Source organism: Chiloscyllium punctatum, chromosome 11 (genome assembly GCF_047496795.1).
Source record: "Chiloscyllium punctatum isolate Juve2018m chromosome 11, sChiPun1.3, whole genome shotgun sequence".
NCBI lineage: Eukaryota > Metazoa > Chordata > Chondrichthyes > Orectolobiformes > Hemiscylliidae > Chiloscyllium > Chiloscyllium punctatum.
In genome coordinates, this window is record NC_092749.1 from 702432 (window position 1) to 726743 (window position 24312).

Sequence of the window (24312 nt, forward strand, 5' to 3'; positions counted from 1 at the left end):
ACAGACATACACAGATAAAGAAAACATAGATATTAAGGGTGAAAAAACAAACATAAAGATTAGGGAAATACAGTTTAATAGCACCAGTCTGGACCACAGGATTCAATGAGTTACTTTCTTTCTCTTTGTTTCAATGCCTTTTGAGTTTCTTTTTCCCAGTGAGATGAGTTTGTGCACCGTTGCTGTCTGTCTCACTGGTTGAGAATTCATCTTTTCACTGTTTCTGGGCGTCTTTTACTCCTTCTCCTATAGGGTATTTGCAGAGAAACACGAGTTGGAGATACTGTAGATTTTCTAGTAACTCCAAACAGAAGATAAAGAATTTTTAATGTTTTCTCTTTGCAGGCTTAGTGGTTATCTGATGGACTGATGTTACACGAGCCTTTATAACTGAATTGGGCACCAATCGGTGTGTGTTATCAGTTTTCCTTTAGATTGTCTTTGTGGTGTCTGCCTTTTCCTCACTGTTCCAGGAGAGGGCACTGTTGTGTACAACCCAAGTGTACAACCAGAAGCGGCAGAGACAGGCCACTATAAATGCTGGAGGAAACATCACAGAAGTGCTTCACAGGAGGCTCCCAAGCACTGAGGATGTGACCTAGACAGGGGACGAAACGTCTGCAACACAAATTCCCAGCTCAGCGAACAGAACCACAACAACCAGTGTGCTCCAGTCAGGAGATTTGTTTAAAACCTCTGCACAGTCTCATTGGCTCAAAACAGTATCTTCCTCCTTTAGTCCACATTCTAAAAGTAAACAACGTGGAAAAAAAAATGCCTGTGTCATTGAATAGTTTTAAAGTTGAATAAGGTAGATTCTTAACTACTGAAGGATTCAAGAAGTATAGGAAATAACCATGGAGATAGTGACTATAATCAGATCAGCATCTCATCGTGTGGCAAAGCAAGCTCAAGCTACTGAATAAGCTTGATGGGCGGCACGGTGGCACAGTGGTTAGCACTGCTGCCTCACAGCGCCAGAGACCTGGGTTCAATTCCCGCCTCAGGCGACTGTGCAAACTCCACACATTCTCCCCGTGTCTGCGTGGGTTTCCTCCGGGTGCTCCGGTTTCCTCCCATAGTCCAAAGATGTGCAGGTCAGGTGAATTGGCCATGATAAATTGCCCGTAGTGTTAGGTGTAGGGGTATGGGTGGGTTGCGCTTCGGCGGGGCGGTGTGGACTTGTTGGGCCGAAGGGCCTGTTTCCACACTGTAAGTAACCTAATCTAATCTAGCCTGTTTGAGAAATTTTTGATACTGTACTTCAAGTAAATTAATCCCCCGGGCTTGATGACCTCCATTCCAGTGTTTTAAAAGAGATGGTTGTAGAGAAAAATTCATGGTCATCTATCAAGGTTCTGTCAACTCTGGAATGGTTCCTACAGATTGGAACTTGGCAAATGTAACCCCACTAGTTATGTAAGAAGGGAGAGAGAAAGCTAGTAATACAAACTTGTTAGTTTAACATCAGTCACAAGAAAAAATATAATATATCCTCCAAAGCAAGACCAAGTGTAGGCCTTTCAGCCCTTAGAGCTTGTACGGTTATTAGGTTAGATTAGATTTCCTACAGTGTGGAAACAGGCCCTTCAGCCCAACAAGTCCACACTGACCCTCCAAAGAGCAACCTACTCACACCCACCCCCCACATTTACCCCTGACTACTGCATCTAACACTAGAGGCAATTTAGCATGGCCAATTCACCTGACCTGCACATTTTTGGACTGTGGGAGGGAACCCACGCAGACAAAGGGAGAATGTGGGAAGTCCACACAGACAGTTACCAGAGATGGGAATTGAACCCTGATCCCAGGTGCTGTGAGACAGCAGTGCTAACCACTGAGCCAGTGTGTCGCCCTTGGATATGGTGATGGCTGATCATCCTACTGTGTACCCCATACCCTTTGATCCCTATAATCTCCTCCTTGAAAGTATTTGATGTTTTGGTTTCAGTTGCTTTCTGTGGCAGAAAACTCCACAAGGTCACCACTTGCGAAGAAATCTCTCCTCATTTCAGTCCTAAATGGTCTATCCTGTATCTTTTGATATGCTTCTGGATTCCCCGATCATTGGGCGCATCCTTCCAGTTTTGCTCTGTGTAGTCCTGTTAGAGGGATAAAGGATTATTGTAAAGATGTGATAATAGAACACTTAGAAATATTGGTAGGATTGAGCAAAGTCAATATGAAAGGGAAATTATTTTTCACAAATCACCCTGGTGTTTTGAGAATGTACCTAATAGAATAGATTAGGAGGAACCAGTTCATACTTTGATTTTGAGAAAACTTGAAATAAGGTTTTGCAAAGAGACAAGTAAATATTAGAGCACATGAGATTTGGAGAAATGTGCTGATGTGTATCGAAAACTGTTAATGGACAGAAAATAGTAGGAATAAAAAGAATCCAGTCTGTGATATGACTGATCTAGTAGTAACAGCAGCTGGATTATCCCACAGCACTAGCTATGTTGACATTCCAATGAATTAATAAAAATTGATCAGCCGTATAAATACAAGAGTAAGTCAGTGGCTGGAAATTCTGCAATGAATAACTCACCACCTAACTCCCTAAAGTCAACCTTCTATCTACAAGGCATGAGTCAAGAATGAGATGGAATACTCTCCACTTTTCTGAATGAGGGCAGCTCCAACAGCACGCAAAGCTTAACATCATCCAGGACAAAGCAACCTATTTGGTACGCCATCTAGCAGCTCCAACTTTTACTTCCTCCACCAGCGATGCTCAGTTGTAGCAGTATATATCATGTGCTAGGTGCACTGCAGAAGTACACCAAGGCTGTACATATAGAACCTTCCAAGCCAACTCTCTGTACCATCTAGAAGAAGAGCAGCATATATATCTGTTTGTTCCCATCCAAGCCACTCAGTATCCTGACTTGGAAATGTCACTGAGTCAAAATCCCAGAAATCCCTTATACCCTGAAGATATTGTGGGTGTCCCCATGCCACAAGCAATAATTGTCCAAGAAGGCAGCTAATCCCCACTTTCCCCAGGGCAATTAAAGTTGGCTCATAAATGCTGGCCTAGCCAGTGATGCCCATATCCAATGAATGAATAAAAGATAAGAAAATAGTGTTGTCAAACCTTTGTAAATTAGCTGAAGTATTTTGTCTTTAATTCTGGCCACAGTCAGGTAGGAAGAATGTCAAAACTTTGGAGAGGGTGTCAAAGAAACTTGCTAAAGCACTTTAGCTCCTGCCACTTGCTGAAAAGGTATCAGATATAGTTGTACATACATATTCTGCCTGTGCGAAAGTAGTATCAAGTCCAAAGTACTCCTGTCTATTGTGAAAGATTGAACAGTTTTGAGGACATTTTAGATGTCTATGGAGTGAATAAGATGAAAGTTAATGGCAGAAGGATTGGTAACCAGAGGTTACAGATTTACATTAGCAATAAAACCAGAATGGAGATGGAGCAGTAAAAAAAAAATCAGATTTACAGTAAATCTTTTAACTTCTTCAACAGCAAGTTTACTACGTGAAGGAGACACATGGAATTGTGGTGACGGACTTGGCCTTTCTGCCCGATGTGGGTCCAATGAAGGAGGTGACTAGAAAAAATGAGGCAGCATTGCTGAGTGTAGCCGTAGACAGTCGGTGTAAACTACATCTGTTGCCACGCAGGCGTAAGTCAAAAGAGTTTTTTCTCTGTCTAGTTATCTTGTTTCCTCTCCTAGGTACAAATGTTGACTCCTATCTTCAGTTGATTAGCCTTTGCTTTCTTACTTAGGTTAGAAATTGTTATCTGATTTCAGAAAGCTTGTGTTGACACAGTATTGAACCATTGAGGAAGATGAGGTATCTGCTCATTGCCCACACTTTCCACTGGATGTTGACAGAAATGAGATCCTTCCTGATGATCTGACTGGTTTCAGTCTGATTATTCTATAAGACCTTAACATATAGGAGAAGAATTTGGCTTTTCAGCCCATCAAGTGTTTTGCTCTTCAATCATGGCTGATATGTTTCTCAACAACATTCTCTTGCTCTATTCCCCTTAACTATTAATCTCCTTACAAAGCAAGAACCTATCTATCTCTGTCTTTATATACTCAATTACTTGGCCTCCTGAGTCACATGCAACAATGAGTTCCACAGATTCACCACCTTCTGGGTAAAATCATTCCTCCTCATGTCAGCTTGGGTCCTAGTCTTTCCTACTAGTGGAAACATCTTCTCCACATCCACTGTATCCAGAACTCTCAGTATTCTTGAAGGGATCCACCTTCATCCTTTTAAACTCCATCAATTGCTCCTCATATGACAAGCCCTTCAATCCTAGAAACGTTCTTGTAAACCTTCTCTGGCACCCCTCTAATCTTCTCCAAAACTCGCTAAAACTCCTCTAAGGCCAGCACATCCTTCCTTCGATACGGGGCCAAAAACTGCTCGTGATATTCCAGATGAGGTCTAACCAGAGCCTTCTACAGCCTCAGTAGTACATCTTTGTCATGTATTACAGCCCTCCAGAAATAAATGCTAACTTTGCATTTGCTTTCCAAACTGCTACCTGAACCTACATGTTAACCTTCAGAGAATCCTGAACTCAGACTCCCAAGTCCCTTTGTGCTTCAGATTTATGCAACCTTTCTCATTTAGAAAGCAGGTGATGCCCCTAATCTTCTTACCAAAGTGCATAACCTCACTCTTTCCCCCACTGTATTCTATCTGCCAATTCTTTGCCCAATCTCCTAACCTGTCCCAAGTCCTTCTGCAGCCTTCTCACTTCTCAACACCATCTGTCCATCCACATACATTTGTGTCATCTGCAAATTTAGCAACAGTGCCGTCCGTTCTTTTGTCCAGATTGTTAATGTACAGCATGAATACTTGTGCTCCCAACAAGGACCCCTGTGGTACTCCGCTAGTCACCGGCTGCCATCCTGAAAAAGATTGCTTTATCTCTACTCTCAGCCAAATCCTCTATCAGTTTTAGTACCTTGTCCCTAACACAATGAGTTCTTACCTTATTGAACCCCCTGTGTGGCACTTTATTTAAGGCGTCCACATTGGGGAGACAGGGCGCCTACCCACACAGCACTTCAGAGAACATTTCCAGGACACCCGCACCAACCAACCCCACTGCCCTATGGCCGAACACTTCAACTCCCCCGGCAGCTCTGCCGAGGGTATGCAGATCCTGGGCCTCTTCCATTGCCACTCCCTAACCACCAGGTGCCTGGAAGAAGAACGCCTCATCTTCCACCTCGGGACCCTCCAACCCCATGGCATCAATGTGGATTTCACCTGTTTCTGACCTATCACCTTTACCCCCCACCTCCATCCACCTATTGCACTCTCAGCTACCTATCCCCCCTCCCATTTATCTCTCCACCCCCGAGGCTCCCAGCCTCATTCCTGATGAAGGGCTTTTGCCTGAAACATCGATTTTCCTGCTCCTTGGATGCTGTCTGACCTGTGCTTTTCCAGCACCACACTCTTAACTCTAATCTCCAGCAGCTGCTGTCCTCACTTTTGCCATCCAAATTAATAACGTAATCTGCTCTCTCCCTATAACCTTTGATCCCATTTGCCCCCCGGTGCTATATCTAGCTGCATCGTGAATATATTCAATGTTTTAGCGTCAACTCCTTCCTGTGGTAATGAATTCCACAGGCTCACCACACTTTGGATGGAGATGAGGAGACATTTCTTTATCCAAAGTGATCCATCCGAATCCTCAGACTGTGACCCCTGGTTCTGGACGCACCCACCAAAGGGAACATCCTCCCTGCATGTACCCTGTCTAATCCTGTTAGAATTATAGAGTTTCTATGAGATTTCCCCCCCTCCCCCTTACTCGTCTGAACTCCAGTGAAAACAATCCTAACCTCCTCACTCTCTCCTCATACGTCAGTCCCACCATTCCCAGAATCAGTGTGGGAAACCTTCACAGTACTCCCTCAAGAGTAAGAGCATCCTTCCTCAGAAAAGGAGACCAAAGCACCAGCGACTGGTGCACAAGGACACCCAGCTCCCACTGCACACTCCCTTCTCCCCATTCAAGTAGTAACCTGCCACCTTGTTTTTGCTTTCAAAGTGGATTGCCTCACATTTATCCAAGTAATACTGCATCTGCCATTGATTGGCCCACTCACCCAATCTGTCCAGATTATGCCAAAGGATCTCTGTATCCTCATCTGTTTAACCTCCCACCCAACTTGGTGTCACTTGCAAACTTTGAGATGTTACCTTTTGTTCCCTCATCCAAATCATTAATATATATTATGAGTAGCTGGGTCCTAGCACTGATCCCTGTGGCACCCCATCAGTAACTGCCTGCCAATTTGAAAAGGGCCAATTTGAAAAGGACCAATTAATTTCTACTCATTGTTTCCTCTCTACCAGCCAGCGTTCTATCCATCTGAATACACCGGCCCCACACCCATGATCTATAATTCTCTTTGCCAGCATTTAGCCCACATCCCTCCAAGACCTAACTATTCACATACCCATCCAGATGCCTTTTAAATCTTGTAATTGTACCAGCCTCCATCAATTCCTGTGGCAGCTCACTCCATACACACATCATTGTCTGCTTGAAAACGTTGCCCCTTAGGTCCCTTTTAAATCTTTTCCTTCTCACCTTAAACCTATTTCCTCTAGTTTTGGACTCAGCTACCCTGGGGAAAACTATTTACTGTATTGATGCCCTCCATGATTTTATAGACCTCTATAAGGTCACCTTTCAGCCTCCGACTCTCCAGGGAAAACAGCCCCAGCCTGTTCAGCCTCTCCTACAGCTCAAATCCTCCAACTCTCACAACAGTAAATCTTTTCTGAACCCTTTCAAGTTTCACAACATCTTTCCTGTAGCAAGGAGACCAGAATGGGGGCGGCACGGTGGCACAGTGGTTAGCACTGCTGCCTCACAGCGCCAGAGACCCGGGTTCAATTCCCGCCTCAGGCGACTGACTGTGTGGAGTTTGCACGTTCTCCCCGTGTCTGTGTGGGTTTCCCCCGGGTGCTCCGGTTTCCTCCCACAGTCCAAAGATGTGCAGGTCAGGTGAATTGGCCATGCTAAATTGTCCGTAGTGTTAGGTAAAAAGGGGTAGATGTAGGGGTATGGGTGGGTTGCGCTTCGGCGGGTCGGTATGGATTTGTTGGGCCAAAGGGCCTGTTTCCACACTGTAAGTAATCTAATCTAATCTAATCAGAATTGCATGTCATATTCCAACAGTGGCCTAACCAATGTCCTGTACAGCCATGACATGACCTCCCAACTACTGTACTCAATGGTCTAATAAAAGAAAGCGTACAAAATGCCGCCTTCACTATCCTATCTACCTGCGACTCCACTTTGAAGGAGCTATGAACTTACACTCCAATGTCTCTTTGTTAGATTAGATTTGATTCCCTACGGTATGGAAACAGGCCCTTCGACCTAACAAGTCCACACCAACCCTCCGAAGAGAAACCCACTCAGACCCATTTCCCTCCCCTATATTTACCTCTGACTAATGCACCTAACACTATGGGCAATTGAGCATGGCCAATTCACATAACCTGCACATCTTTGGATTGTGGGAGGAAACCGGAGCACCTGGAGGAAACCCACACAAACACTGGGAGAATGTGCACACTCCACACTGACAGTCACCCAAGGCGGGAATCGAACCTGGGTCCCTGGCACTGCAAGGCAGCAGTGCTAACTGCTGAGCCATCATGCTGCCCCAACACTCTACAGGACCTTACAATTAAGTGTATTAATTCTGCCCTGATTTGCTTTTTCAGAATGCAGTACCTCACATTTATCTAGATTAAACTTTATCTGTCACTCCTCGGCCCATCACTCCATCTGATAAAGGTCCCATTATACTTTGAGGGAAACTTCTTCGCTGTCTGCTACACCACCAATTTTGGTGTCCTCTGCAAATTTACTGGCCATACTTCCTATATTTGCATCCAAATCATTTGAATAAATAACACAATAACTGACCTAGCACCAATCCCTGAAGCACACCACTGGTCACAGGCCTCCAGTTCAAAAAGCAACCCTCCATCATCACTCTCTGTGTCCTACCTTCTAACCAATCCAAAAGGCTAGTTCTCCCTGTATTCCATGTGATCTAACCTTGTTAACCAGTCATTCATGCTTGTCAAATGTCTTATTGAAGTCGGTATAGACAATGTCCACCACTCTGCTTTCATGAATCCTCTTTGTCACTTCTTCAAAAAGAGGCACAGCTCCCCCTCACAAAGCCATGTTGACTTTCCCTAATCAGTCCTTGCCTTTCCAAATACATGTACATTTTGTCCCTCAGGATTCCCTCCAACAACGCTGGCAGTACGGTGGCTCAGTGGTTAGCACTGCCTCACAGCACCAGGTTCAATCCTAGCCTCAGGCAATTGTCTGTGTTGAGTTTGCACGTTCTCCCCGTGTCTGTGTGGATTTCCTCAGGGTGTTCCAGCTTCCTTCCACAGCCCAAAGATATACAGGTTAGGTGGATTGGCCATTCTAAATTACAGCAACAAGACATCCCAACCCCCAGCCTCCTATCTTCCCTCAACCTCTTCACCTCAAACTGCCACCACAACATCAATTTTTTGGATCTCTCCACCCTTCTCACTCACTCCAATCACTCCACTTCCTTCATTCCACCCCAACCTCACTATTAAAACCTCCAATAAACAGGGCTCAGTGGTAGTCTGGCAAACTGACCTCTACATCACTGAGGCCAACCACCAACTCTCTGAAACCTCCACCTATCGTGATTATGATCCCACCTCTGATCACCAAGCCATCATCTCCCAGACCATCAACAATCTCATCACTTTGGGAGATCTCCCAACTGCAGCCTCCAACCTGACAGTTCCCCAACCCCATACTGTCTGTTTCTGCCATGGTTGACTCAGTGTCTCTGCCCCACTGAGCTCACCACCTCCTCGTACCACAACTCTGGACTTTCCCCATTGGTCCAGAAACTCCCAGCCAACACCGTCCACCTCTTCCCCAGCCCCCGACACCTCACCTTCACCATGGACTTACAGGCCCTTTACACCTGTAATCCCCACACGGACAGATTAAAAGCCTTCCGCTTCTCCCTCTCCTGTCAGCCCAAGCAGTCCCCCTCTGCTGACACCCTCGTTTGCCTGGCAGAACTGCTGCTCACCCTCAACAGTTCTTTATTTGATTCGTCCCACTTCCTACAAGTCAAAGGGATAGACGTGGACACCCACGTGGGCCTGTGCCAAGCCTGCCTCTTTGTAGGATTCCTGTTACGTGCAGGACAGGCATGTCCCTGGGAAAATGAGGGATAGAAATGGCAAGATTAGGAAACCTTGGATGGCAGGTGAAATTGTGAGACTAGCTAAGAGGAAAATGGAAGCATACAGAAGGTCTTGGTGACCGAAGACCGATGAAGCTTTGGGAGAATATCAGGAAATAGGACCAATCTGAAATGAGTGGTGAAGAGGGCAAAAAGGGTCATGAAATATCTTTAGCAAACAGGGTTAAGGAAAATCCCAAAGCTTTTTATTCATATATAAGCAGCAAGTGGGTAATTAGAGAAAAGTTTGGCCCACTCAAGGATAAAGGAAGTTATGCGTGGGGTCAGAAAAAAATGGGTGAGATTCTTAATGAGTACTTTGTATTGGTATTCACTGAGGAGAGGGGCATAACGGATGTTGAGGTTAGAGATAGATGTTTGATTACTCTAGGTCAAGTCGGCATAAGGAGGGAGGAAGTGTTGGGTATTCTAAAAGGCATTAATGTGGACAAGTCTCCAGATCCGGATGGGATCCATCCCAGGTTACTAAGGGAAGCGATAGAGGAAATAGCTGGGGCCTTAATAGATATCTTTGTAGCACCTTTGAACATGCGTGAGGTTCCCGGAGGACTGGAGAATTGCTAATGTTGTCCCCTTGTTAAGGAAGGGTAGCAAGGATAATCCAGGTAATTATAGACGGGTGAGCCTAACGTCAGTGGTAGGAAAGCCGCTGGAGAAGATACTGAGGGATAGGATCTATTCCCATTTGAAAGAAAATAGGCAGCATGGTTTGTGCGGGGAAGGTTGTCTTACCAACTTAATAGAATTCGTTGAGGAAGTGACAAAGTTGATTGATGAGGGAAGGGCTGTAGATATGATTTATATGGACTTCAGTAAGGCATTTGATAAGGTTCTCCGTGGAAGGCTGATGGAGAAAGTAAAGTCACGTGGGATCCAGAGTGTACGAGCTGGATGGATAGAGAACTGGCTGGGCAACAGGAGACAGAATTGTAGTGAAGGGGAGTTTCTCAAAATGTCGAACTGTGCCCAGTGGTGTCCCATAGGGATCCGTACTGGGACCACTGTTGTTTGTGATATACAGAAATGGTCTGGAGGCAGGTACAGATGGTCTGATTAGCAAGTTTGCAGATGACACTAAGATTGGTGAAGTAGCAGATAGTGTAGCAGACTGTCAGAGAATACAGCAGAATATAGACAGACTGGAGAGTTGGGCAGAGAAATGGCAGATGGAGTTCAGTCCAGGCAAGTGAGGGGTGATGCATTTTGGAAGATCCAATTCAGGAGTGAACTATACAGTAAATGGAAAAGTCCTGGGGAAAATTGATGTACAGAGAGATCTGGGTGTTCAGATCCATTCTACCCCGAAGGTGACAATGCAGGTCAGTAAAGTGGTCAAGAAGGCATATGGCATGCTTTCCTTCATCGGACAGAGTATTGAGTACAAGAGTTGGCAGGTCATGTTACAGTTGTAGAAGACTTTGGTTAGGCCACATTTGGAATACTGCATACAGTTCTGTTTGCCACATTACCAAAATGATGTGGATGTTTGGAGAGGGTGCACAGGAGGTTCACCAGGACATTGCCTGGTATGGAGGGTGCTAGCTATGAAGAGAGGTTGACTCGATTAGGATTATTTTCATTAGAAAGATGGAGATTAAGAGGGGACTTGACTGAGGTCTACAAAATCATGAGAGCTATAGACAGGGTGGATTGCAAGAAGCTTTTTTCCCCCAGAGTGGGGAACTCAATTAATTGGGATCACGAGTTCAAGGTGAGAGGAGAAAAATTTAAGGGAGATATGCTTGTAAAGTTCTTTACACAGAGGGTGGTGGGCACCTGGAACACATTGCCAGCGGAGGTGGTAGAAGCGAGCACGATAGCGTCATTTAAGATGTATTTTGACAGAGATATCTCGACAGAGGTATACATGAATGGGCAGGGGGCAGAGGGATACAGTGCCTTAGAAAATGGATGACAGGTTTAGATAGAGGGTCTGGATCGGCGCAGGCTTGGAGGGCCGAAGGGCCTGTTCCTGTGCTGCAATGTTCTTTGTTCTTCATACTCACTTCTCCCTCTGCTATGTTGATGACTGCATCTGTGCTGCCTCGTGCTCCCATGAGGAGCTCGAACAGTTCATCAACTTCACCAGCATCTTCCATCCTGCCCTCAAATTCACCTGGACCATTTCTGACACCTCCCACCCCTTCCTGGACACCGCCATCGCCAGAAACCCACTGACTCCCCACAACTACCTCGATTACATCTTCTGTCACCCACGCTCCTGTAGAAATGCTATCTCATACTCCCAATTACTCTTGTCTCCACTGCATCTGCTCCCAGGATGAGGCGTTAAGCCTGGGATATCTCATTTATCTTTCTACTTTAGGGACCATAGTTTCCCCTCCTCAATAAATTAGGAATGCCCTCAGCCGTATCTCCTTTATCTCCCAAACCTCTGCCCTCAAACTTCCCTCCAATAACAATAAGGATAGAGACCCCTTAGCCTCCCCATACCACCCCACCAACCTTCAAATCCAATGTATCGACCTTCAACATTTCCACCACCTACAATTAGACCCCACCACCAAAAAGATATTTCCTTCCCCATCCTTGTCTGCTTTCCATAGGGACCACTCACTCCACAGCTCCATCGTCAACTCCACACATCCCACCAACTTCTCAACCACACGCAGTACCTTTCCCTGCCCTGAAAGAGGTGCAACATCTCCCCTCTCACCTCTGTCCAAGACTCTAAATAATCCTTTCAGATCCAACAGCGATTCAGCTGCACATCATCCAACCTCATTTATTGCATCCATTATTCCCGATGTGATCTCTTCTACATTGGCAAGACCAAATGCAGACTTGGGGACCAGTTCATGGAGTTTCTACGCTCTGGATGCACTGACCAACCTGACCTTTTGGTTGCCATCCACACAAATTCCCCCTCCCACTGCCCTAGCGACATGTCTATCCTTGGCCTCCTCCACTGTCAGAGTGAGGTCAAACGGAAACTGGGAAGCTTACAGCCCAATCGCCTTGACATCGACTTCACCAGTTTTAAAGTCCCTCCTCCCCCAGCCTTATCCCATGTCTAGCCCCACTCCTCCTCCTCGCTTTCCCGACCTGTCCTAACCTGTCTGTCTTCCTACTCACCTATCCACTCCGCCCTTCCCACTGACCGATCGCAATAACCCCTTACCTGCATCCACCTATCACCATCCCATCTACCCTTTCCCCAGCCTCAGCCCCCTCCTCTATATAATTCTGGGCTCCCTCCCCATTCCCAATCCTGATGTTGCGTTGAGGTTGTTCAGGACATTGGTGAGGCTTCTTCTGGGATATTGTGCCCAGTTCTGGTCTCCCATTTATAGCAATGATATCATCAATCTGAAGAGGGTTCAAAGAGATTTCCCAGGATATTGCCAGGTGTGGAAGATTTGAGTTATAAAGAATGGCTGGATAGGCTGAGTCTTTTTTTGCTGGAGTGTTGGTGAGAGGTGACCTGATAGAAGTTTATGAAATAATGGGAGGTATACGTAGAGTTGATGGTAGTTGTCTTTTGCCGAGGATGGGGAATTTCAAGACTAGGGTGCACATTTTTAAGGAGAGAGATTTTAAAAAGACGAGGTGAATTTTTTACACCGAGTGGTTCCTATTGGAATGAACCTCTTGGGGAAGTGGTGGATGTAGGTACAATTACAATGTTTAAAAGAGACTTGGATGGATACATGAAGAGAAAAGGTTTGGAGGGATATGGGCCAGGAGCACGCAGGTGGGACTGGTTTAGTTTGGCATTATGTTTGGCATGGACTGGTTGGACTGAAGGGTCTGTTCTCTATGCTGCATGACGATAAATGGAGGAGTGCTTCAATGATGGTGGTGTAGACTTTAGTTGAATATGTTGTAACTTTGCTCCATTTTGTGCTGGAATGGGTGAATAACTGGCTTTGTTTGATTTTCAGAGATGTTCCCGATCTGGGTAGTCTTGCTTCTGTGTGGATTGATCATCGTGCTTACAATCGTCCTTTTGCAGCATCTGTTTCCAGGGCTCTTGTAAACTCCTTTCTCGGGATGGCGCTGCTACGGTTTACATCTGATCTGAGCAACACTGGGCAGAAAGACATTCTCAAGTAACCAGCAGCTCTTGTGAGCTTCAACACAAAGTGTCTGTGAAATTGGGTCATACACTGTATGACACCACTATTCATAGCTCTGCACGGCCTGGAGTTGCAAATCGCTCTGTACAGACCCCTTCAGACTATACTCCGGACAGACAGTAAATCTGAATTGACATTAATTAGATATCTGATGGATTACCTCTGACTTCATTGATCCTTACATCACAAGCTCCCCCTCTGTCCTCCTAACTATTCCTCACATTTTTCCCATTGCTCAATGCTGTCCCCTCCCCCACTCACCCTACCCTAATTTTTGACTTTTTTTTGTTCTGTTGAGGATTTTCTAAAATGAATGCTGTTGTCTGTGGTACAGGTGGATCTGCAGTAGATGTCCATGGAATTTGTTCTGTGATATTGCCATTTGGCAGCTGACAGAATTTCACAAGAATATTCAGTGAACTCCCTCCCCATTTACTCAAAATTAATCCTGCTCAGCGATGGTGTTTAAGAGGCTTAAAAATGTTGATGTTTAAAAACATTCATAGCATTTGCGACTTGAGAGTGTTACCATGGCATCTTTTCTCTTGCCCTGCTGTTTCCCCAACAACCTCACACTGATCCTTTTCCCCTTCTCCCTCACCATCCAAACTGCTAGAAGGGTATAATTGTGAGTGAGATTATGAGACCTCTGGCATTAGATGTGAGGAACCTGGGTCTTGGTGCTGGGAATAAAGAGGGTGAAGTTGTTACATGATTTGTGCTCCTTGTTAGCAGTGACTAATATGCTCACAGATCAATGTAAATCCCAGAAAATATTTGTTGAACTAATGTTCTTTATCAACTCTCTAACCAACATGATATTTTAATAAGGCAACATTGTATGTTTCAGCCTGCCTCAGACTGAAGGCTCTATCTCAGGATTACAGCAGCTTAATATTGTTGGTAAATATGTAGATTAGACCATCCTTATAATACAGAACCCACCTTCAAACTGAATCTGGACACCTATCAGGAGGGAATCCCTTACTTGATGACTATGTGCACTTTCCTACTGTTGCCTGCTGAGCAGTACGGTGGAAGCTGTAAAACCAAAGCAAGATACTGTGGATGCTGGAATTCTTAAATAATAATGGCAGGTGCTGGAGAATCACAGATCAAATTCCATCACTGGAGAGAGAAACTGTTAACATTTCGAGTCTAATATGACTCCTCTTCATATGACACTGGAATGGTTTGTTCAGTTTCTCTGTCCATAGATGCTGTCAGACCTGCTGAATTTCTTCAGCACTTCCTGTTTTTATTAATGATTTAGAGGAAGTTTTACTCTATCTAACCTTGTGCTCTACCTGTTTTGGGAGATTTTAATGGCAACAGCATGGAGGGAGCCTCAGTCTGCAGCTAACTTAGTACTGAACCTGCTCTGGGTGTCCAGATTCAGTTTGAGGGTGGGTTCTGTAGGTTACGGATGGTCTAATCTCCATATTCACCAGTATAGAGGGAAGCAAAGCAAAGTGCTAGAGAAATTGAGTAGGTCTGTCAGTATTTGCAGGCAGAAAATACACAGGTAACCTTTCACCTCTGGTGACCCTCTGTCAGAACTGAGTATAATTTAACCCTGTGCTGGACCTGTCCTGGGAGTGTTGATGGGCACACTGTGGAGGGAAGGAGTCTACTTTTTACCTGTTCTGGGAGTGTTTGATCAGAACAATGTAGAGGCTGGTTTACTCTGTATCTAACCCTGTGCTGGACCTGCCCTGAGAGGAATTAATGGGGAAAGTGTAGGGAGCTTTACTCTGTGTCTAACCTTGTGCTGGCCCTGTCCAGTGTTTGATGGGGCGGTGTTAAAGGAGTTTTATCTCACCCGTATTGTACTTGCCTTGGGAAATGGAGTAAAGTCAACTGTAGGGGGAGCTTCAGATTATACTGTCCTTCTGTTAGGAAATGCGTGATGCTGGCCATGGATAACTGTTAGAAATGTCTCTTTCTCCAGCACTTGTAACCCCATCCTGATTATAACTTCTTCAAAAAACTGCATCAGAATGTTTGTTTTTAATGTCCTGGTATTTGAGATGTTTTTTTACAGAACAAAATGATGTAAATTAAAGCAGAACAGATGAGGTGTCTTGTCTGTCTGATTGCATGATTCAGGGAATTATTGCTGACAGAATCTCAGAACTTGCATTCCCATGTCCACCACAGAGCCCCTTCGTCCCAGGTTGTGACCACATTCCACCCCCACATTCCTTATCCATGTGAATGTCTCTTTCCTCATGGGCCTTTCTCATTCCTTTTTTGAAATGCTATGAAACTGCTGAAAGTCCTGTAGGTATTTCAAGAGGAGCTGAGCAAGATGTAGAGTGAAAGAACAAAACATGCAAAAATGCATTCCATGTCTAACAGCATCTGTAGTGAGAAAGAGCTAACCTTTCAACTCCAGTGGTCTTGCATCAGTTACAGGCATGAAATATGACCTCTGTTTCTCTCTTCCTCTCTGCCAGTGTTTTCTGTTGTTATTTCAGATTTTCAGTATTTCCAGAATGAAATGCAAGTTATTTAAAGGCATTCACAGATTATACTAGTACATGAGGAAATGGTCAATTTTATAAATAGATACTTTCTACTGTGACAGAGAGCAAAGTACAAGGAATAGAGAATTAAAAACATATGAGATGGGAACTAACTGTATTGATAAAATGATACTGGAGAAAATATCAGGGTTTGTGGGTGGATAAATTTCCAGGACATGATGCTTTGTACCCAAAGGTTATTGAAAGAATTTGAGAAAATTCCAGAAGCATTAGTTACAATCAGGACATGATAGAAATTAATATACAGTTCGCAACTGAGAAATTTAGGTCACAAACGACTCTGTAATTCCTGTTATTTAAGTTAAACAATGAAAGTAGGAAAGAGTTAGTTAAAATGAACAGATAGATCAACAAGAATGACAGTAAGTAATCTGGGCAGATGTTTAAGGAGGTGTAATGTGGTTATCAGTGAAAGTACATCCCAAAAGGAGAAAAGATCCTAGGAGAGGGATAAGCCAACTATGATTTATCAAGGAAGTTGAGGAGTAATTGAACTTAAAGAAAAAGCATAAAATAGGCAAAAGTTGGTGATAGACCCAATGACTGGAATAAATTCAGGATCTAGTAAAAGACAGGTAAAATATTATAAAGACCAAGAAAATAAACTATGAGGGCAAACTATTGAGGAATATTTTTTTAAAAACTGACAGCTGCTTTAAATATATAAAAAGGAAGAGATGGGTTACAGTGAATATAAGACCCTTCAAAAATTAGAAGAAATGGCAGAGGAATTAAATGATTATTCTCCATTAGTCTTTGCAGTTGAAGATACTTCAAAGATCCTATTAATAATAAAGTATTTGGGGTAGGAGTTAAGTACAATCACCATCACTAGAGAATTAGTATTTGACAAGCTAATGGCACTAATGACAGATAAATCCCCTGGTCCTGATGGCTTGCATGCTAGAATCTTAAAAGGTAGCTCCAGAGATATTTCTGGAGAAGTACCAGAGAAGTGGAAAATTGCCAATATAACCCTATTCAAGATGGGAGGAAGACAAAAACCAAGTAACTAGGCCGGTTAGCGTGTCTATTGTCAGAGAAGTAGTGGAATTCATTATTGTGAAAGTAATGGCAGCACAAATGGAAAATCATAATCTAACCAAGTGTCAGCACAGCTTCATGAAAGAGAACTCCTGTCTGACTAATTTATTCAAAGACACAATCACATTGGGTAGATGGTGTATTGGATTTGGACTTGCAGAAGGCATTTGACAAGATATTTCTCAAAAAGGTAAGTTGTAAGATAAGAGCCCATGGTGACGGGAGCTAAAGTATTGGCATGGAAAGAGAGTTAGCTAATGGGCTAGAAAAAACAAATGGGGCGAAGAGGTTCTTTATGTCAGGTTGATAACCTGTGACTAATGGAATTGCACAGAGATCAGTATTGGGACCAAAACTGTTTACAATATATAGTAACGACTTGGAGGAAGCAAGTGAATGTGCTATAGCCAGAGTTGCAGACCACCTAAAAATAGGTAGAAAGGCAAGTTGCGAAGGGGATGGAAACAGTTTACTGAGAGATATTGATACATTACAGGGTAAGACGGCAAATGGATGATATTATGACAAAATATGAACTTGTTCATTTTGGAAGAACAAAAACAAAATATTATTTAAATCAAGAAAAATTGCAGAAAGCTGCAACATAAAGGGACTTGATGGAAGTTGAGCATGAAACATAGGAAGTTAGCACACAGGTAATCGCGGTAAGTTAGCACACAGGTAATCGCGGTAAGTTAGCACACAGGTACAGCAGGTAATCGCGGTAAGTTAGCGCACAGGTACAGCAGGTAATCAAAAAGACTAATGAAATGCTGGTCCTTATTTCAGTGGGGTTGCAGTGTAAGAATAGAGAAGTCTTACTACGATTGTTCACGGTACTGACCACATCTGGATTACCGCAAGCACTTTTCATCACTTTATTTAAGAAAAGATATCATTCCGTTGGAGGCAGTTCAGAGAAGTTTATCTAGGATTTTCCCAGTTTGGGGAATTGTCTTATGAGCAAAGGATAAACATATTGGAATTCTACTCACTGGAGGTTAGAAAAATGAGTGTTGATTTCATTGAAACATATAAGATTCTGAAGAGGTTTGATAGGGTAAAAGCTGATGGAAGCATTCCTCATGGGAGAGTCTAGGACCAGAGGTCATGGTCTCAAAAGGATGCCAACTTAAACTCAGGTGAGGAGGAATTTCTTCTGGCGGTTGTGAGACTTTAGGGGAAGTCCTTGCCACAGAGCTGTGGGAGCAGAGTTCTTGTGTATATTAAAGGCTGAGACAGAGTCTTGATCAGTCGGAAAACCGAGAGTTATGGTAAAAATCCAGCAAAGTGGCTATGTGTAATGTCGAATCAGCCATAATCCTATTGAATGGCTTGAGTGGCCAAATGGCCTAGTGTTGTTCCTAATTTTTTGTGGTGTTATGGCTGAGGCATATGGTGGGTCAAAAGACCTGATCCTGTATTGTGCTATTCTGTGTTCTATGTATCTCGCTTTAAGGGCACTCTCTTACATCACTTCTGTATCCCTTGATGTTATTAGTTTCAAAAACCTAATGATGTTTGTCTTGAACCTGCTGAATGATTGAGCATCCACCACCTTTCAAGTAAAGAATTTTTTTTTAAATTCAGTTTTTAATGGCCTACTGCTTATCCTGAAATTATATCCATGGTTTTAGACTCACCAGAGGGGGAACTATCTACATCCATCCCATCGTGCCCTGTAAGAGCTTTACAAGTCTCAATTAAGATTTCCCCTCAAATCTTCAAACTCTAAATTATATAAACATAATCTGTCCTCATAAGACAATCCTGTCATCCCAGAGTATCTGATGAATCTCAGTTGCACTCCCTTGATGGTAACTGTACCTCTTTAGACTTTCCTAATGTGTCATTCTGCCATTCCCGGGAATCAGTCTGATGAATCTTCACTGGACTCCCTCAATAGCAAGAATGTCCTTTTACAGACTAGGAGACCAGAACTGAACACAATACTCAAGGGGCGGCCTCATCAAGGTCCTGCATAACTGCAGCAAGATATCCTTACTCTGATACTCCAACCCTTTCACTATGAAGGCCAGTGAGCCATTAACTTTCCTCACCGCCTGCTGCACCTTCATGCCAACCTTCAGCGACTGTAAAGGTGGATTAATCCCTAGGATCTGATCAGATGTACCCTAGAACTTTGTGGGAAGCCAGGGCAGTGATTGCTGGGCCCTTTGCTGAAATATTTGTTTCATTGGTTGGCTAACATGGTGGTACAGTGTAAGAAAGGTTGTAAGGAAAAACCAAGGAGCTATAGACCAGTAAGCCTGACATCAGTAGTGGACAAGTTGGAGGGAATTATCGGAACAGATGTGACAGAGGAACTGGAAGATTGGAATAGAGTCTTTACAGGAAGCAGGTGTGAGGATGTATGATCAAGACAACTGTGAGAGTCGGTGGGTTTGTAGTGGAAGCTATTGTTTCTTTAAGTCTGCCTTCAAAGTTTGGAGTGTTATTTTTGCCAGACTGGTATGCAGCTGTCCTTACATGCCAACTTTAGGAAATATTCAAATTCGCTGCCAGTAAATGATGGGTTGTTGTCTATGACCAACCTCCAGAGTCTGTGTATTGTAAAAAGATTCTTGCAATTTTTCAATCATAGTCCCTGTATTTGACGAATGAACCCAATGCATGTCCAACCACTTTGAATGGGTGTCCGCAATGACTAACAACATAGGCCCTGTGAATGAACTGGCATAGTTGACCTGTAACTGAATCCAGTCATTCCCATGAACATGGGGAGCTGTTGGCATTAATTTCTCTTCTTTCTGGCACTCATGGTACTGCCCCACCAACATGGCTATATGGACGTAATGTCTTGCCAATATCTTAACTTTGGAGACACCTAGATGATCCTGGTATCTGGCAGTGACCTTTGCTCAGAACAATCACTCTTGCACCAAATAATAATAATCTGTCCTGTACAATGATCCGATCTCTCTGGGTCCAGAAAGGTTTCCCTTCTGGTTGTGGCATCCCTTTGGTTTTCTCATCACCACCAGCTGGTTCAATTTTGCCAGGGTGGGTCCTTCTGCGTCCAAAGTCTGCTGTTGTCAGGGGTGACCTGAAGATTGTGCAGAAAGTTTAAAACCATTTCAGAGTTGGCATCACTGATGGTGTACCCACCAATGGGAGCTGGCTCCTGCCATCCGTATTTGTCACTTGGCCTCCTAGATGGTGTTTGAGCTGTAATTGTACACTCTCGGAATAAGAGCCTACTGCTGCATTTGACTCGAAGCTTTGGGTGGCTCCACCCTGTCCCCTTTACGTAGCCCTAAGCATCTGTATCCCTCTGCTCCCCACCTACTCATGCATCTGTCCAGATGCACCTTAAATGAATCTACCATGCCTGCCTCTACCACCTCTGCTGGCAACGCGTTTTCCAAACACCCACCACCCTCTGTAAAGTACTTGCCGTGTGTATCCCCCTTGGATGACCTTTCGTTATCGAATCCTTCACCCTGGGAAAAAGCTTGTCTCTATCCACACTGTCTATACCCTTCATGACTCTAATGGAAATAACCCTACCCTACTCAACCTCTCTTCATAGCGAGCACCTTCCATACCAGGCATATCCTCGTAAACCTTCTCTGCACCCTCTCCAAAGTGTCCATCCTTTTGGTAATGTGGCGACCAGAACTGTACAGAGTATTCTAAAAGGAAAGAACTAAGCTGCGGTATAGACGTGAGAGCCAGGGCACCTTTGATCACTCTGACTTTACTTTCTATGGGATGGAGCTGGGTCTTGGCGACTTTGTAGCTTTAGTAGATCACTTGGTGTGCCTGAAACATCCATCTTTCCCTCCAAAGGCACACTCCCACCCTTGAGAAGCATTTTAAGCACTATGTCCAAATTCTCTAAATGCTCTTTCTTGGTCTTCCCTGTCATTAAGGTAAAAACAATGACGGCAGATGCTGGAAACCAGATTCTGGATTAGTGGTGCTGGAAGAGCACAGCAGTTCAGGCAGCATCCGAGGAGCAGTAAATCGACATTTCGGGCAAAAGCCCTTCATCAGGAATAAAGGCAGTGAGCCTGAAGCGTGGAGAGATAAGTGAGGTGGGAGTGGGGAGGAAGTAGCATAGAGTACAATAGGTGAGTGGGGGAGGGGATGAAGGTGATAGGTCAGGGAGGAGAGGGTGGAGTGGATAGGTGGAAAAGAAGATAGGCAGGTAGGACAAGTCATGGGGACAGTGCCGAGCTGGAAGTTTGGAACTGGGGATGAGGTGGGGGAAAGGGAAATGAGGAAGCTGTTGAAGTCCACATTGATGCCCTGGGGTTGAAGTGTTCCGAGGCGGAAGATGAGGCGTTCTTCCTCCGGGCGTCTGGTGGTGAGGGAGCGGCGGTGAAGGAGGCCCAGGACCTCCATGTCCTCGGCAGAGTGGGAGGGGGAGTTGAAATGTTGGGCCACGGGGCGGTGTGGTTGATTGGTGCGGTTGTCCTGGAGATGTTCCCTAAAGCGCTCTGCTAGGAGGCGTCCAGTCTCCCCAATGTAGAGGAGACCACATCGGGAGCAACGGATACAATAAATGATATTGGTGGATGTGCAGGTAAAACTTTGGATGTGGAAGGCTCCTTTAGGGCCTTGGATGGAGGTGAGGGAGGAGGTATGAGAGCAGGTTTTGCAATTCCTGCGGTGGCAGGGGAAGGTGCCAGGGCGGGAGGTTGAGTTGTAGAGGGGTATGGACCTGACCAGGTAGTCCAGGTTCCCTGTCATTAGCACATCACTTAGATAACTGGCCACGAGGAGTAGACCCTATACAATGTTCTAGATTGTCTGCTGGAAAATAGCACAGGCTGATGATAGCCCAAATACCAGTCTTGTACAGCTAGGCAATCCTTTATCCAAAATCCTCAGGGTCTTTTGGATTTTGGAATTTTTGAGATAAGGATTAAATGACATTTTCATAGTAAACTAAGGCACCTCATGGGTGCTCAGCATCCTGATGAAGGGCTTTTGCCTGAAACGTCAATTTTACTGCTCCTCGGATGCTGCCTGAACTGCTGTGCTCTTCCAGCACCACTGATCCAGAATCTGGTTTCCAGCATCTGCAGTCATTGTCTTTACTTATAGACCATTAGGGCTTGGGGACTTGTCTGCCTTCAATCCCATAGTTTGCTCAGTAATTTTTTTCCATAGTTGTGGTGATTAATTTTAAGTTCCTCCTTTTCTTTAACTGTTGGGGTGGTTTCAGTGTCTCCCATCATGAAAACTGAGGCAAAATATTGATTTAGTGTCTCTGCCTTTCCGTGTACCTCATGACCAATTCCCCAAGTCTCATCCTTGAAGGGACCAACATTCACTTTAGTACATTGTTCCTTTTTACACACTTCTAAAAGCTTATAAACTTTTGTGCGAGAATTGTTCTGGAATGTGAATGCCGCATTACCCTTACAAGCAAGGAATAAACAAAAGCTGAGATAGGAAGAAAGTTGGAAATGTTCATGTGTGTCTGTGTGTGAGAGAGAGAGAGACTGACTTAGTGCTGATTCCCTTCAGCTTGCAGAAAGGTTAACTCTTTGTGGTCTGGTTTGAATGCACATTTGCTCGTTGGTGATTGAATGTGTTTCATTCCTTAGAGCTCGAAATCCAGGACTGTTTTTAATTTAATTTGCATTTTGGGAATTTAAGATGATTTCTTTTAAGGTTAAGGAACCATCAGTGATTATGAAATGAAATATAAACCCACATTTTGTACTTACATGAAAGCCAATCTTATTTAAATTTGAATCTATTTAATATGGAGGAAGACAACATTACACTTTGACATCAGTATAAATCTGTTCTCAAATTCCCCATAATTTCATGCTACGACCAAAGATCTTTTTCAGCCCATTCACCCCCATGTGTTGGCCCGAATGAAATCAGTGACTAAAGGAAATAAAAGCAGTCACGCTGTAAATCCTGGCCCCTGGTGCAAAATCATTCTGTTCCAGGATGAGAGCGGGTGGATGCTGAATTTTCTTTTAATAATAATCTAAACCTAGCATTGAGGAAAATTTGAGGGACTATATCCAGGTACAGGTAATTGTAATGGATTTCAGAATTGGAAAATGTATACGTTTTACATTTTAAAATTGGATTTTGGATAAATGAATTTTCAGTTTATATTGATGACTTTTAAAATGTCTTAGTCACTTGTTCAGTTCTCACTTCTCAGTTATAGATAATGATTATATTAGTTATTTTTTAACACCAATTGTTTTAGCCCTGAGTCACAAAATCAGAATTAACTGGCAGGGTTTTATAACTTTATACATGGTCAGTGACCTGTGTCATTGCCTCCTGGTTAATTTGAAACGTGGCTGCATTAATTCATTATTCATTAAAAAACAGACAGATAAAGCCGATAGGAAATGGGAAAGATATCTTACTGGCCAGTTGGAGGGATTCTGCATGTGCTGGGGGGATAAAGGTATGTACAGCAGGTTGAACTCCCAGAAGCTGAGAGATGTTCATAGCTGAGTGTGAATGGGCAGATGAAAGGGAACAGGAGAAATAGTGTAAGGCCGCTAAGACTGAGGAATATAACAAAAAGGGTTAAAACAACAACACTGTAAAAAGAACTTACATTCTGCTCGGAATCCTGAGCCTAAGTCTGGCCTACTGACCCTGGCTGAGGAAGGGGGGGTGACACTGACAGGGATGAGGGCTGGAGATTTTATTCCAGGATAATCACTGAGCCCCAAAACATCTTCTGATTATAAAACTTCCCTTACTCTAAAGATGAAAGGTCCATCATGGGAGTGAGTGGCTTGGGCCATCCTATACCAGGGGCCATCCCGGGAATCGAGTAATGTTAATAACCCAAGCCCCTGACCGCAAGGAGAAACCAGTCCCATTTGCTCAATGTGTCCACAGAATGAGACAGATGTAAAGGCAGCAAAAGATCTGGGAGTGACCTGTGGCCATCTGATTGAGCTGGTCACCTTGTCTCTCCCCGTGCGCTCACCAATAAACCAGCCAATACTCAAGGGTTGGACCGTGACGAGCGAGTCACCCACTGCACAATTTACTTCTTTCCCCAACAACTTTACAAGTCATCTTATATCTCTATCCTATGTATCCTATGCATCCAACTCATCCAGATTATTTTACTAATTACAATAAATCTCACTTAAGGTACATCTTTCTCTCACACACCGAATTCCCACTTGCACTTTAATCACCACTTACCAGGTTTCAATCTCTGTGTCTCTACGTCTCCCACCTGTACCCCTCACGGAGAAGGGAGAATGAAGGAAGTGTTTGAAATTAGTAAAGACGCCACATTACTTCAGTTGAAAACAAGGAGACAATACC

The 24312-nt window shown here is 44.0% G+C and overlaps 1 protein-coding gene across 1 annotated transcript in view; it reads left to right on the top strand.

Annotated features, from left to right (window-relative positions):
• Positions 1-15492, top strand: part of preb (prolactin regulatory element binding) — a 73239-nt gene extending 57747 nt beyond the window's left edge. The window contains 2 exon segments of the mRNA XM_072580164.1: positions 3491-3650; positions 13220-15492. Of these exon segments, the coding sequence (XP_072436265.1) occupies positions 3491-3650; positions 13220-13314 (255 nt within the window). The 3' untranslated portion in view covers positions 13315-15492.
• The last annotated feature ends 8820 nt before the right edge of the window (positions 15493-24312 follow it).